This window comes from Podarcis melisellensis (assembly GCF_964234715.1).
Source record: "Podarcis melisellensis genome assembly, chromosome: 11".
In the NCBI taxonomy this organism is placed as follows: Eukaryota; Metazoa; Chordata; class Lepidosauria; order Squamata; family Lacertidae; genus Podarcis; species Podarcis melisellensis.
Genome location: NC_138543.1, coordinates 62,983,883 through 62,999,194, shown reverse-complemented (window position 1 = coordinate 62,999,194; position 15,312 = coordinate 62,983,883). Strand labels below are relative to the sequence as shown.

At 51.1% G+C, this 15,312-nt stretch overlaps 1 protein-coding gene across 1 annotated transcript; it reads right to left on the bottom strand.

Annotated features, from left to right (window-relative positions):
- Positions 1–4,711: 4,711 nt before the first annotated feature.
- LRPAP1 (LDL receptor related protein associated protein 1) lies at positions 4,712–15,032 on the bottom strand. Its single transcript, XM_081929959.1, has 8 exons — positions 14,856–15,032; positions 13,626–13,770; positions 11,793–11,917; positions 10,000–10,120; positions 8,841–9,005; positions 7,859–7,941; positions 6,502–6,678; positions 4,712–5,592 (listed from the first exon to the last, which is right to left on the bottom strand). Exons 1-8 carry the CDS (start codon positions 15,006–15,008, stop codon positions 5,527–5,529), a joined length of 1,035 nt encoding a protein of 344 aa, XP_081786085.1. The 5' UTR covers positions 15,009–15,032; the 3' UTR covers positions 4,712–5,526.
- Between the last annotated feature and the right edge of the window lie 280 nt (positions 15,033–15,312).

Genomic DNA, 15,312 nt, shown 5'->3' with positions numbered 1-15,312 from the left:
TGACGGGAACCAGATCCAGGCAGGGATGCGGGTGGCGCTGGGGTCTTAACCACTGAGCCTCTTGGGCTTGCCGATCGGAAGGTCAGTGGTTCAAATCCCCGCGGCAGAGTGAGTTCCCGTTGCTCTGTCCCAGCTCCTGCCAACCTAGCAGATCAAAAGCACGCCAGTGCAAGTAGATAAATAGGTACCACTGTGGCGGGAAGGTAAAAGGGGTTTCTGTGCACTGTGACACTCGTCACAGTCCTCTGTGCACCAGTAGAGGTTTAGTCCTGCTGGCCACATGATCTGTGGACAAACGCGGGCTCCCTCAGCCTGAAAGCGAGATGAGCGCCGCAACCCGAGTCGCCTTTGACTGGACTCAACTGTCCTTTACCTTTACCTACCAGGCAGGACATGGTATGGGGCATTCATCGGAGGGTCTCAGCAGAGCAGCTTCCCCCAAGCCACCCAACCTGGGCAGCCCTGACTAGTTTGGCAACCCAGGAGTGCCCAGTTGTTCCACAGCTTCCTCCTCACACCTTCCTGCTAACTTTAGCGTGCGAAGATGATGAAATCATGTGAAGAGGACAAAAAAGGGGCCTGTGTCACCCTGAAGCATCTCCCCTCCCCTGAGCAGATAACAGAGGCCACTTCCCTCTCCAACACCAGCCGGCTGTGTATGAAAGGGACCAAAGAATTCAACGGACACAAGTTTGGGTAGAAGGATGGCGGGGGAAATTACCCCACCAAACCTGACATTCTCTTGGCAAGCTAAAAAGAGGACATTCGCTTTCAGGCAGACGGTGAAAAGGAAGAACAGAAGAAATATAGAACAACGTGCTTGTTTTATATTTGAATGCGGTTTGGTTAGTTCTGTGCATAAGGTATATTTTGCACAGATTATGTCAGTATTGGAGAAGCACAGCGGTAAATGCTCCAGAAACCAAGGCTACGGTCAGGGACTCGTCCAACTCTGGGCCCAGCCAGCCCCTGGGAGGATGTTTGTCTCTGGTCTACCAAAGAAAGAAAACAGCTGTGCTGTGGCAGAGACCTGGCATCCCTCTCTCTCTCTCTGGCCTCACCAGGTTCCTGGAAGCGGCTGCAGTGACTGCTCTTCCACCCCAGACAACAGAAGCGGCCAGCAGTAGCGGTAGGGTTTAAACAGGTGCCGGAAAAAAGTACAGGGAGGGCGCCCAGCTGACGTCAACAGGCAGGGAGTTCCCCAGTGTAGGTGCTGCCATACTAAAAGACCAAATTCTTACAAATGCAGCTGAGTGGGAACATAGGGCGATAGGCGATCTCGTAGGGAAAGTGGTGCCAAGTGGCTGATGGTTAACTGGTTAATTGCAGCCTGTGCTGAACATTTTAATGGGTTTATTGTTTAATGTTTTTATTGCTGTAAACTGCTTTGGTTTTTTAAAAAATGACACAGCAGTCTACAAGTATTTTAGTAAATAAATTATGGCGGAATAATCTCACAGGCCGGACGGTGTCTATGCTTGGAAAGAGGGAGATGTGTCACAGCCAAAGCAACCCTCCGGACTGCACCAGGGCCAACTGCAGCTGCCTCTGCACCCCTTGGGCCCTGAACGGGCAGCAAATTCAGCCTCCCCTGCGGCACAGTAGATCATCTCTCTCTCTCTCTCACACACACACACACACGCAGACGCATACAGCCCCCCCGGTGGGTGGGGGACAATCCATCACTGCAAGCAAGCGAGCTCCTTCTGGCAGGCCAGCAAACCAAGTCTGACAGGAAGCCCATGCACAGTAAATCAGGAGGAGAGAATTAAACGGCAGCCCAGAATCCAGAGGCTCCCTGGGCAGCCATTGCAGGGCTGCAAATGCAGAGAGTGTGATTAAAGATGTTCTGCGCATCCTGCCAAGGGCCCGGGCAGCTGGGACTCGGATGCCAGCACCAGCAGCTCCACAACCCAGCCTTGACCACTGCCGCCTCCTCCTCCTCCTCCGTGGGGGTGAAGCTCACACCCAGGAAAACCAGGCCTGTGCCAAACGCAGAGAGGAGAGTGGGTGGTGATCACGCAAGCAGCCCTTTCAGTCAAGGCTCCCTGAGCAGGCAGTGGGTCTTTGCAGGTGATGTTTCCCACCCCCAGGCCCAGATTTCAGAAAGGATCTTCAGGCAGGCTTAGATTCTGGACTCGAGTGCATCTTATCACCTTGAATCAAGGGCGGCCCCAGGTCTGGCAGACAAAGGAGGTGGGGGTGGGGTAGTCCGCCCCAGGTGCCATCTCTGAGGGGGGTGACAAAAAGGCATTCTACGGGAGGCTTGCCCCGTCGCCCCCGGGCGTGGCGGTGCAGGCTGGTGCCATCACGCCGTGTGCAGAGAATCGTGCCGCCACCTCTGCAGCTGCGAGCAGAGGATCTTGCCGCTGCTGCGCACAGATTGCCACGCCCCCATGCAGCGGATCAGCTCCCCCCCCCGGTGCACTGCGTGGCCCCTGCTCTGAGCGCCCATGCAGCTAACTCCGCCACTGGGCCCCAGCCACCTCCAGCTGCTTTCCAAAGACAGAGCAAAGAAGCCTCCTCTTCTTCTCCTGGCACGAGAGCACATGTGCCGCCCCCCCCCCCGCCACCCCTTTGTGGGAAGGGAGGAGAGCAGATGGAGAAGGCAAGGCAACCCCTCCTGGGACAAGACTCTAGTCCGGGGGGCCTTTGAGAACCCAAACTGAAAATGGGACGCACTTCAGGTGAGGAAAATGCAAATGACCATTTACAGGGTGGTGCCAATTTGCATGTGTGATGAAAATGCAAGATTATTATGATGGTGGCACCCCCCATCTGGCCTTTTCCACCACGCAGCTGGAGTTCAGTCTCATAGAGCTGGTCCTCCTCACCCTCAAACCTCCTTTCCTCTCTCAAGATCTGTTGTTTCTGAGGTCCTTTTTGCAACAAAAGAGCTTCCCCGTAATGAAACTGGACACCTGCCCATCGCAGCCTCAGCCCAGGGAGCAGCATCTGAGAGAAGCATCCAACCCTCTCTGTGCCAAGGGGTGCGCCAGTCATACAGCAGAGATGCTCCACGGCCGGGGGGGGGGGGCTCCCTTGCGCCAGGACCGGGGGAGACTGCAGAGCTCAGCACCTTCAGGGCAACCTGCTTCCCACTCAGAGACAGCCAAACAATTCAACTAACTTTGTGGCTAAAGCTCTTCCCTGCTGGCGGAAATATGAACCGTAGATCCATTCCTTAATGTTGGCTTTTGATCTTACAGTGGTACCTCGGGTTACATACGCTTCGGGTTACAGACTCCGCTAACCCAGAAATAGGACCTCGGGTTAAGAATTTTGCTTCAGGATGAAAACAGAAATTGTACGGCGGCAGCAGGAGGCCCCATTAGCTAAAGTGGTGCTTCAGGTTAAGAACAGACCTCCAGAACTTAACCAGAGGTACCACTGGTATCTTGGTTCTTCTGCTGTTGCATTGTTTTATTATTACGTTTGTATTATTGTAATTCAATTGAGTTCTGCTTTGGAAATCAATATGACTGAACATCAGGCTACAAATATAGCCTAAATAGATACAATTAATATATTAAACTGGGGTGGAGGGGAATAATGGCCAAGCCAAGAGGACAGCAGAGAAGAAAGCACGTGTGGCTCCGAGCCAGCCTGGCCGCAATCGCTCAAGGCAGCACACACAAATCCTGGCTTTGTAACGCAGTGCAGGAACAGCAGGAAGGCTGCCAGCAGCCAGGCCTTGAGAGGTAAAGAGGGGGAGGCTGAGGTGGTTCCCCCCCTCTCAGTTTTCAATTATTGAAGAACACTAAAGAGAACTGAAGCCCAGGGGAGCAGCCGGCAAGAAGGCTGTGCCCCAGGATGCCCTCTCGCCCGGTTTCTTTTTCTGTCTTCCACAACATCTCCACCGGGAGAGGCGTGAAGCAGGGCGGACTCTTCTTTTTCACACGCGCACACACACCCTTGCACGAAGCAAAAAGAGGGTGCTGTTGAGCAGCTCCCATTCACTGCAAGGCGGCTGGCCTAGAAAAAAAAGGCCCTGGGGAGCCGGTCTGCTGTCGTCCCTGCCTTTGTCTGCGCCCCCCTCCTGCCCACTTTGCTATTCAAGTGATGGAGGCAGAGAGAAATGTCCCTGCACTGGGGGAGAAACGGGCTTCTGTTGCACCAGCAAGACTGTGGGGCCATTTCAGACCCTTCTGTGTATTCACAGCAGTGAGCAACTACCAGATTTTTCAATGTGTTGTTAGATGGCTAGCGGGCGCACAACTCCCCCCATGCCGTTGTGGGAGGTGTGTGTGCTCTAGGGAGCTTGTGCGCAATTCCCCCTTAAAAAAGCTCAACAATTTTGAGCCTCATTTTCTTTAAATTCAGTCCCCCAAAATCGGGGTCATCTTATACATGGAAAAATACGGTAATCAAAACCACAGAGATGCTAAAACAAATTAATCAATGCAAAAATCGCTAGAACACCAGGACTAGGATCCCATATTGAGTTCCTGTGCAGTATGCGTCTGGCTAAAAGGTGCCTGACTGAGCTAGTCTTGATCCAATATTTTCATCACAGGGGTCTCCTCAAAGCACAGCTTCCTGCTGGGAGGGGCCATCCAGGGACCCTGGCCAGGACGCCCCCCCCCAAGTCACCTTCCTGTTTCCCCCAACTGTGTCCTCCTGCCAGCTGCTGGGAGATGGGAAGCCCAGGGAAAACGGCAAGCACTCCAGCGCAGTGAAGCTCCTGCAATCATTACAAGACCAAGACCTTAGTTGGACCATTTATTTCGCAAAATGTAACAGAAACACGGAATTAAACGAAAGTGCCCAAGCTACTTAGTGTCATTCCTAGCAGTGCAACTCCCCTCAGTTCCCCACATGCTCTCAAGGGAAACCACCCCACAGGCAGCCTCAGTTTCCCCAGGAGCTGGCCAGCCCACTCTCGCAGGAAAAGGTCTGTCCTACACTCTCGGCTGGTGAGGAGGGGCAGAGGACCCTGGAGAGAAGAGCAGGACGAGGACTCAGCAGCCACAGGCACCCTCTCCTCCTCCTCTGCTGGCTATAGGAAAGAAGCAGCTGAGGAAGGATGGAGGGGGAGTCTGCTTATTTGGCCGGTCGCTCTGGGGTCCTTTTGCACTGCACACTTTGCACACACAACAACTTGGTCCTTGCAGGTGCCACAGCAAAGGCACACATGATCACGGTTCTTCTAGGCTCAGGGGATCAGGCTCACGGCTATGTCCACATTTTGCTCCTTTATTCAGGAGCAGAAATCAACACAGTGCACGAAAATCTTTAGCAACCTCCCCGCCTGCCAATGTGCCTCCCAGCAGTTATGAGACTTCTCCAAACCTTCCCTTTCCTTCCACACCCCTCTCTCACTTCAAAGTCTTCTGTTCTGCAGTGCTTTGAGGCCTTCGTGCCCAGAGGCTTAAAAGATTCACCGATAGGAATGATTAGGAGAGAAACTAGGAAGGCGGCGGCTGTACCAAAGACAATTTGCACCAGAATTTTAAGTAATTATATAAACCTCGGGATATACTGATTTTGATCAATGTACAGCGATCCTATGAGAACAAGGAAGTTTCAAAGTTCATTGTGCTGAAGGCCTCTGGAAATTCTGGTGGACAAGTCCTGAAGATGTTTCTTGACCTGAGAAGACAAGAGACAGGTGCATGTCAGCGTAAGGGAACGGGTTGTTGGGAATCTGAATACGTGCAGCTTCACACAGAGTCAATTAGGGTTTGGCAGACAGCCAAGGCAATGTGAAGGAGTAAGTCTGCCTGGTGATACAGAGGCATGGAGACCGCTCCCTGATTGGTCAAGCTCTCTCAAGGGAGTGATGATTTATGGCCTACTGACTGGAATGTGAGAGTTTGGGAGTTCTGTGGTTCAGTGTCAGTGTAGGAGTTGTGAGTTGTGTAAGGGAGAGCTAGTCAAAGATCTGTTTTCTGTTCCTCTAAATAGCCCACTGTATATAATAAACACCTAACTAGAAGTTTCTGGTTCCTGCTTCGTCCATCCTGTCTGCAGCCAAGTTGCCAATTGCTTTTGTGACCTCTGCGTTTACTCTGCTAGGTCTGGCTAAGGTCCTCCAACTAGTCAGAAAGTTGCGAAACACCAGTAGGTTTTGCCAATATAGGTGCAGCTCAGCCAAGAGGCAAACAGCTGCTTGCTCCTGCTACTTTGAATACGGCTGCCCCAAGAAATCCTGCCCAGACACATGCAAGCAGTGCCAAAGCCATTCTGGAAGGGGGTCTAAGGAAGAGCAGCGAGGTGTCGAGGGGGGATTGGGGGGAGCAGTTCTTAGGATCTTGGGGCGCTGGAAGGACATCGCCCTGGGACCAGCAGCGCCTGTGCATTTGTGGACAAGAAGATTGCTTAGAAAGGCACTCGTACACCCCTTTCCATCTCCAGCGCTGTCTCCCCTAAAAGAAGGATGGCTCAGATTTCCTGCCTCTCCCTGAGACCAGAGAGCACCCCAAGATGAATGTGCAGGGGGGGGTTGAAGAACAGGGGCTCCTGGACCCCCTCTCCCCTCCCAGAGGCCCCCCTGTGCACCTTGTAGCCCAGCTCCTTGGTCTTCTCCTCCAGCATGGCGGTCTTCTCCTTGTTGCGGCTGAGATGCTCCTCGTCTCCCATCCCTTCGATGTGCCTCATCTTCTGGTGCGAAATCTCCAGCTGCTTCTGGTAATGGTGGTGCTTCTCCACCTTCGCTTCAAAGTGTTTCAGCTCTTCCTAGAAAAGCAGGAGATATTGCTTCCTTTTATGAGTAGCTGAAAGAGCTCAAAGGGGTTTACGATAAATACGCAGGGGGGCACAGCGGCGTTCTGTGCCCTCGAGAAGGTCTTCAGCACCCGTGTCACAGCAACCCCCTCCCCACACAATCCTTTGCACCCTCAACCACCCAGAGAACCAAGGAAGAATGGAGAGCGCACCCATGTCATGCGAGAATGTTCAGGGTGGCAGGAGAAGATATATTGTTTATTAATATCCTTCCTAACTTGAGCTAGCAAGTTCCTTTACTTAGCAGAGTTACATTCCCCTTTTCACGCACAGCAGATAGCTGGTTGCAGGCTCATGTGAGCCTCTCACTATTATACAATTCAGTCTGTCTCAGATATAATTGTACATTCCTGGTAAGTTCCCTTGAATCCTTCTTAAAAGAATAAAGACACGGCAATCTTATTCAAAGTCAATAAAAGAAGTTTAGTTACACCAGTTCACAGTTGGATTCCTGAAGGCAGACTTAGTTACAAATATGTCCATGTGGATCTATCCCATATGGGGGAATAATCCCAGTGCTTCTGCTAGCTGAGAGCTAGCAGAGCAGTCCTAGCTAGAAGCTGGTCAAATGAAGAAGGAAGTCATAAAGAGAGAGGTGTGCTGCGTGACTCGTCCTTTTGTTACCTGGACAGGTGAGGTCACACACCCCTTCTATCACATGCAAAAGGAAGGATGCTCCAGCCAGGAGGAACAGGAAGTTTCGACTGGCTGGACCAAACATTCCCCTACATGTCTTCTCTAGCATTTCAAGGAATGTTGTACTTGACTGCCTCTCCTGGATCACATCCCACATGTCACAGCACTCCCCCCAAACACACACATGATCCTTAGCACCCTCAGCCACCCAGAGAGAACAAAGGAAGGACAGAGAGTGCCAGAACCATTCTCTTCCGCAAGGAACGCGAAGCATTTTTCAGACGGAGGCATTTGTTACAAATCAGTCCGGGGCCCCTTCCAAACTCAGCTCCTCCAGATGCCAGCCTCGTTCCCGATTAACACAGCGCAAGGCACCCAACCGGAGCCCCCGCTCCCCCCAAATGTTAAAGCAAGAAGGCATTTGTGTCTCGGCCAAGAGGATGATCAGAATTAAGCCAGAAAAGCCCCCAAACCAGAGAGGCTGAAGCCAACATACCCGAAGCGATTCCAGCTCTTTCTCTGTGAAATTGGTGGATTTTGCCAGATCCCACAAGTCAATCACTCGGGGCTCCTCAAATTCTGGAGGGACAAAGGAGATTTCTGTGTGGAAACTCGAACAGCGGCAGCTGGATTGCAAAAAGGCTTCACTGCTATTTGTTCTGCACTCAGGAAATACTTGTGCACGAAAAGAGAAAGCATCTCCCCTCTATTAAACTCCAGCTGAGAAGCTCCTAGAGCTCCATCTTATTTCAATTGTTCAAAGAGTGAGAGAGGGAAAACCTCAGGAGAGTGGCTGGCTGCATCAGGATCAGGCCAAAGGGGGCCCATATGCTGGCTCCTACAGGTGCCCCCAAAGCGAAGCAGCCTCCAAGCAAGACACCAGCCCCACAGCCCCCTGCAAGCCCCCCTCCTGTGACTTCCAGCCACAGCATCCAGCCACATTGGCTTCCATACCCCGTTGCCTTGAAAACCACCCTCCCTGCTGCCTCCCCGCCAGCCCAAATGCCGCTCCCCACAGGCACCCAAGCAAGGCACCAGCAGAAGTTCCCCCCAATGCTCACCTGGAATCACACAGGGCTGCCAAGGAAGGGGGGGGGGTCCAAAGCACATCCAAGGCAAGAGGACCATTGTGGAATTGGTGAAGGCAACACTGAGGGATTGGCCAAGACCAGGGGTAGGCAAACTATGGCCTGGGGGCCGGATCTGGCCCTATCGCCTTCTCAATCCGGCCCGCGGACGGTCCGGGAATCGGCGTGTTTTTACATGAGTAGAATGTGTCCTTTTATTTAAAATGCATCTCTGGGTTATTTGTGGGGCATAGGAATTTGTTTTTTGTTTTCAAATTATAGTCCGGCCCTCCACAAGGTCTGGGCGACAGTGGACCGGCCCCCTGAAAAAGTTTGCTGACCCCTGGCCAAGACCCACCTGTGCCCCGGCCAGATAACCCGCAGGTGCAAGCGGGGGGGGGGGAGACCTACCGCTGGAGTCATCATAGCCCTGGTGGGTGACCCTGCGCAGCCGCTCAAAGCCCTGGTTGATGCTGTGCAGCTTCTCCTTGAGCTCCGAGTGCTTCTGGTGCAGCAGGTCGTGCTTGCGGGGAACCTCCTCCTCTTCCAGGCCGGAGATCATGTTCTTGTGGATGTCTGGGAGGGGCGAAACGGAAAACGCCATCAGCCGGAGGAAGCCGCAGGTGGGAAGAAGGCTCCCAAAGCAGGGTGGATAAAAATGAATGGCTTTTTTTAAAAAAAATTTAAAAATCTGTTATTTTAAATTTAATTCAGATTTTTAAAATAAAATGTTTTTCAAGGAAAAATCTTTCTAAAGATTTTCTGTTTAAGTTACATTATAGTCCAAAGGCTATTTATTAGGAAATAAAGATTTGTTTTAAGTTTTTCATGTGTGCTAAAACTCAGTCTAAGGTGTGTGTGTGATTTTAAAAAATTGTTTAACCACATCAGTTAACAAACATGCATACATATGCTATAATGTTATCGTTTTAGTTAAATAAATTGTTTGAATTGTTATGAAAGAAATAACAATATTTCAATAAAGCACAGCAGAAAAGTTGTCCAAATACAAATAGTTAACTTATTAAACCTCACAATAATTTCATAATTCTCTGCCTATGTATTTCAATCTGTAATTTTTGATGTAACTGTAAAAACTACTCTGAAAATTTATTATTCCAAAAATGAAACCTTCATCTGTTTGTAAATATGCAAGAATGAGTCTTTCTGTTAAAAAATGATTTAAATCAAGTCTTACTAACTAGTGATTTAAATCAAATCTACCCTGTCCCAGGGTGAGGGGTGGGATTACCGAAGGGGGTCAAGGGGGTGGCAGGAGGTGAAAGTCTCACACCAGCAGCTGTTAAGATAAGATAAAGGATTAAGACTGGAACTATGATATTGGGAATAAACAAGAGAGAAAAAGCAGGAACAAGAAATAAAAAATTTTCTCTTGACCAGCCAGAACACAGGAAGTCTAATTAAAATATATAATTTGGAATGTATAATTGGCTTTATTATTTGTATTACAATGTGGCAAGATATGATGTTCTATCAATTGGAGTGTTATTAATGAAAAATGAATAAAAATTATTTACAAAAAAGGGGGTGGCAGGAGGGGTGCAAATACCTTCCGTCCGACTGACGGTCTCCAGCAGGATGTTGTAGTCCTGGACTTTCTCTTTGTGGTGCCTGAACTCCCTCCACAGCTTGTCCAGCTCTTCCTCCGTGAACTTCCCTGAAGTTTTGGCCTTGAAGAGAGAGTTTTTTGTTTTATCTTTTACTGTTTTGCGAAATAGCCAGATTAATCTATCTTTGTATAGTTAGAGAGAGGAAAAAGTTGGCTTGTATATCTTGACTCTTTTTTGTTGTTGTTGTTTTTGTCACAAATTTTTCTTTTGTATTTGGATGTATGTTTGTTACGTGCATAACCTTAATAAAAATGTATTTGGAAAAAAAAAAAATGAAGAGAGATCCAGGGAAGAACAGCAGCAGGAGGGTGTTACGGAAATTACGGGGGGGGGGGGGGACATCTTTACATGCTACAAATATTATGCCTGAATGTATCCTTTCAAATTGACAGCTCAGGGAAGTTACCTAGCTTTAAAAATAATATAAAATCAACTCCTTTCCAAAGCTATTTTGCCCTTGAAAAGGGACTCCAGGAAGTGCCCAGAGGTGACAATTGCTGAGCTGATTGTTGGCCAAGGAAAGCCAAATCTCATCACCTGACTCGCCTCAGGCTCCAGACAGGCAAAGGAACTTCTATTGTACTTTTGGGTGGTGGGTACTTAAGACATATTTGTCTATGATAATCTTATACCTGAGTCTTGCCCTGCCATGCCTGCCTATGCTAATCCTGTACCAAGGACTTGTCTGGACATGTTTGCCAAGGTTAACCCCTCCCCTTGTTGTGATATGTCAGTGATGTAGCAATGATGCTGTACGAACTGTATTCTGGGATATGGTGGGAAAGTTTTAAAAGTTTTAAAAGTCTTTGTCACCCCATCCTCGGGGTTCAAATTTCCTCTTTGAACCTGATGCGCAATAAACTTTGTTCTACAGCTATTTGCTCCAGTTGGTGGCTGGAATCCTTCCTTTATTCTGCAGGGACCCAAGGGCTCTGCCCGATGAGCTGGGTAACTGAGCAGCCTCACACCTAGATTTTACCATAACAAGGGTAATCCCACACTTTGCCAACTGGGCAGGGATGCAGCGTTTTGTGGAATATCCTGTTTTGGAAGGTGTTGGACTGCAACGTGGGGAAGACAAAATTTCTTTGAGTCCTGCTGCTTTGTCCTGCAAATTTTCTCTCCCTGGAAATCCTGTTTTGAGGCACCTGATTCTGGGGTGAGACAATTGCAGGCCAGATGCCTTCAGTTCCCCAGAACAGCCAACAGCAAGAAGAACACAACTGATCAGTGAAGATGTGTGAAGTCGAACTGTCACCAGAAAATATGGGGTGCCCCTTTAATGGACCCACTCCGCTTCTTAAAGGATTCAGCATCTCCCAATGTCACTATCCGTCAGAGATGTATTTCCCTTGCAAGACTTAGGCTATGAGGCATCTACAGGGCAGAATTAGGGGAGGGCAGAACACTCCAAAAACTGATGGTTCCCCTTGATATTTATCTATCATCTATCTATCTATCTATCTATCTATCTATCTATCTATCTATCTATCTATCTACCACTACAGCCAAGCTCTGGCATCAGATGTGAGTCTTTCTGGGGGGGAGGGGCCTCTGCATTTGCAGGGGGGAAATCTGCAGGTGCACCATTAGGGTTCAATGCCCCCCCCCAACTGCTGATCACTTCTCCCTGTGCTGGCATTCCTATTAGACTAGCAAATCAGGGGCTGGATCCACACACCTGCTGACATTGTGGACACAATAAGACCACCCCCCCCATTCAAAGACAGACCTTGTTCCAGAGCTTCTCCAGCCGGGGATCATCGAGCACATCATTCTCCAGGCTGTCTTTGACGTAGTTTGTGTCTCCCAGCTGCGCGTCTTTCTTCCCATCCATTCCATACTTGGCCAGAATGACTGGAGGGGCAACAGAAGGGTTGCACAAATTTCAAGGAACACACACATAGCAAGAAATCCTCCCCCTAACCCCCCCCGATCCTTCACCCTTCAACAATTTAAGAAATGTTTTCTGGGAAAATAGACACTTTATTTGAGAGTATTAGACAGCTCAAGAGCAAAAGCAAGGCCATCTTTAGCCTCCAGCTGGACTGTGGGATCTGCTTCCAAACAGACAGAAGTGAAGTTCTTGCTAAACCCATTCCTCCACAGCCAGCAGTCTTTACATTTGCAAGTCTGAAGCCCTGTTAATAGGTAAACATCTTGTTAGGAATGGGACCCAAGCTTATGTCAATACATTCTGTACCTATGCAGCCTTTCAATAGATGCTCTGGCAAGCCATGAAAAACAAGGATCTGGTATTGTTCAAATCTCTGAGTGACAAACATGCAAATGTGTTGCAGAAACCTGAGCTCTGAGCTTGGCCTGAGTTACATGTGCAACCCATTTTTGTGGTGCATGGTGCTTTTGGCTGGTCTTTGGCTAAGGGACTGGGCAATTTATAAAGCCTTTGAAAGTTGCTACACACCTTTGTTCTGGGTCCTCACCTCCTTGCAAGTTCTGGGGAGAGGAATTCTGTTGCAACAGAAAAATAAATATCTTCCTTGCTTTCTTCCTTGCTCCTGCCTCCATTCATGCTTCTCTGACTGATAATGAACTTGGGGGGGGGGGGTACCAGGTCCCTTGGTGGCAGTTGGACTTTAAAGGCCAACACCAATTTTTTTGTATGTCAGAAGCAAGACCAAAAAATGCTGAGTGACACTGATCTGCCAGGCCTGTTTGTTCACTTTGCCAGAGGTGTGCAAAGTTAGTGGTCTACTGGTCATTTTCCAGGGGGCAGTCTGTTGCCCCCACAGGCATCTAATGTGCCATTATGGGAGACAGAATCCTGGATTAAAGGGACTTTGGTCTGACTCAGCAAAGCAATGCATGCCTGCCCAGGACCACGAGGGCAGGCTTAGGGCCATATTTCCATCAAGCATCAATGGTTAGGGCATCCTGAAGGGGTCTTCCTGCTTAGGAAAGGTCAAAACATCTTGAGGGACCAAGGGGGAGGCTGGTGGCAGTTCTAGTGAAAAGTGCAATTTCTTGAAAGTGTATCTTCCATCTAACGGCAGGTGGAGACACCAAAACAGGTCTCCCCAGGCAAATGGCCCCCCTAAAAGCCTGGGAAGCCAGTTTGTTGTGCCCAGAAGCAGCCAGCAAGAAAGACAACGGGACACTTGCCTCCTCCTGGGAAAACCTAGCAGAAAGGAAGCCCAGGCAAGAGCTGAACTTGAAGCAGCTTGGAGCCAGCTCCACAACAGCCAGTGTTTGCAGCAGAGCTTTTCATGCTCAGGGTTTTTTTGCAGAACATGGAGCCAGTAAAATTGCAAAACACTTTGAGGGAAGTTCTGCAGTGACTCAGAGGGGAGCTTCCATGCAATGAACGCAGATGAACGAAAGCTGCTCCCACAGCCTCTTAGATATCTTGACACCAGATGCATCAGTGAGTTTGTAGCCAACAGTGTTCTCAATTTTCACTGCACCACAGCCTGTCTGAACGCATTAGACAGCTAAGGCATGCAGACTTCTAATGGGAAGGGGTGGTTTTCCTATTCATTTGGGGTTTCTTTTAAAGAGCCTCAGTGACCCAAAGCCGGGTCTACAGAACGGAGCAGTTCTTTACCATTTAAATTGCGCCTGAGCTTGGCCTCCTTCTCTCCATCCTCATCCAGCCCTTCGGCCTTCAGTTTCTTCCAGCTCAGCTCATCCTTCTCCTGAATTTTTAGATCGCTGTGTAGCTCTGCCAATTTAACAGCAGAGAGGTGGAGCTGCAAAAACAGAAGGTATTTGGGGAGGTGGGGGGAGAGGAGGGTCTGAATCAGTTGCACTGAGAATCAAACTCAAGTGATGTTCAGTTTCCCTAGAGGAAAGATCTGCTCCATAATGAGTCTCCTCCATTCTTTGGGTGGGAAACAGCATGAACAAGAGCCCTTTCTGGGGAGCTATTGGGCTGTGGCAATGGGGAGGGGGACCAGGGAGATGGAGGAAGGGGCCAGACTGCCTTGACGCTGCCTCCCTGCTTGTCCCCTCTCCCAATGACAAGCCCTCTTGCCAAAATCACCCCCCAAAGGGACCTGCCCTAAATGGACGAGAAAGATGCAGGCTTTTAAAAAACAACGGAGGGACCCGACTCATTGCTCGCCTGTTCAGACTGGATTCCCGCCCCCCTTGAATGCGCCTCCTCACCCCCAGGCCAGACACCTTGGAGAGACCACCAGCTGGTGGGGCGGCTGAAGATTAACCCCTCCGGGCGCCATCCCGGCGGGGTCCGGCTAAAGATTAACCCTGCCCAGCGACCCGCCATCGAGTGGGGCGCCAGCCCCGTCCGGCCTCGGCTGCCTGGATCCAGGAGACGTTGCCGGACCCTCCCCCAGCACCCTTCCCAGCAGGCGGGGGGGGCGACTCTTTCCCCGCTGGGGGTCTTCCAGAGCCGCGCCAAGGCGCCGCCAAGTGGCCCAATGGAGGTCAGCAGGGGCCGCCCCTCCGAGGGAGTGGGACGGTTCGTTACGGGAATGGAGGCTCCGACTCGACGTGAGGAGTAACTTTGAGTACGAAATTGGATTTCTTTTGCATTCCTGCGCCGCTTTCCGTTCCAACGAACCCCAGAGCGGCTTGCAAACGGCGAATAACCCGAAAGGCACCAGCAGCGCGCCCCTTCGACGGCGGGAAGGGGCTGGCCTCCCCTTCCTTGGAGGTTTCCCAGGCGAGGTCGGAGCCCCGCATTATCGGGGGGCTCCCTTCCGAGGGGGGATCCCGTGACGTCGGGGGGGGGGTTCCCGGCGGAGCTGGCCCAGCTGGGCTGCCCGCCTGGCGGGGTTGGGCTGGATGACCCCGGGGCCCCTTTCCGACTCACCCGCTGCGCCTTCGCCCACACCTGGCTCAGCTTGACCAGGCGGAACTCCGCCGCCTTGGCCTCCTCGTTGGCCTCCCGCGAGTACTTGCCCCCCGCCGCCGCCGCCGCCGCCTGCACGGCCAGCGCCGCCAGGAAGAGCCGCGCCCGGAGCATCGCGGAGCCCCAAAGGCGCCGAGCCGAGAGCGCAGGAGAACTACGCCTCCCGGGATGCACCGCGCGGACGCACGGCGCCCTCGCGTGACGCAAAAAGACGCGCGCGCCCTCTCTCGCCCGTCCCCATTGGCCGCCCAACAGTCGGACACGGCCCGCTTGCTGATTGGTTAAGAAGGGGGAAGGAGGGGCGGAAAGGACGTCCTCCTCCTGCCGTCACCCATAGAGATAGGAAAAGGGTAGAGAGAGCTGCTGCTGCTGCCGACGCCGACGCCGCCTCCTGCGCGCAGCCTCCGCGTGGGGCGTC

Excerpts from the sequence above, each read along its gene's own strand:
- LRPAP1 (XM_081929959.1), bottom strand. The coding sequence starts at position 15,008 with ATGCTCCGGGCGCGGCTCTTCCTGGCGGCGCTGGCCGTGCAGGCGGCG. Across the intron at positions 13,771-14,855 it reads TGTGGGCGAAGGCGCAGCGG|CTCCACCTCTCTGCTGTTAA; the intron begins GTGAGTCGGAAA and ends CTGTTTTTGCAG. Across the intron at positions 11,918-13,625 it reads GCTCAGGCGCAATTTAAATG|TCATTCTGGCCAAGTATGGA; the intron begins GTAAAGAACTGC and ends TTGCCCCTCCAG.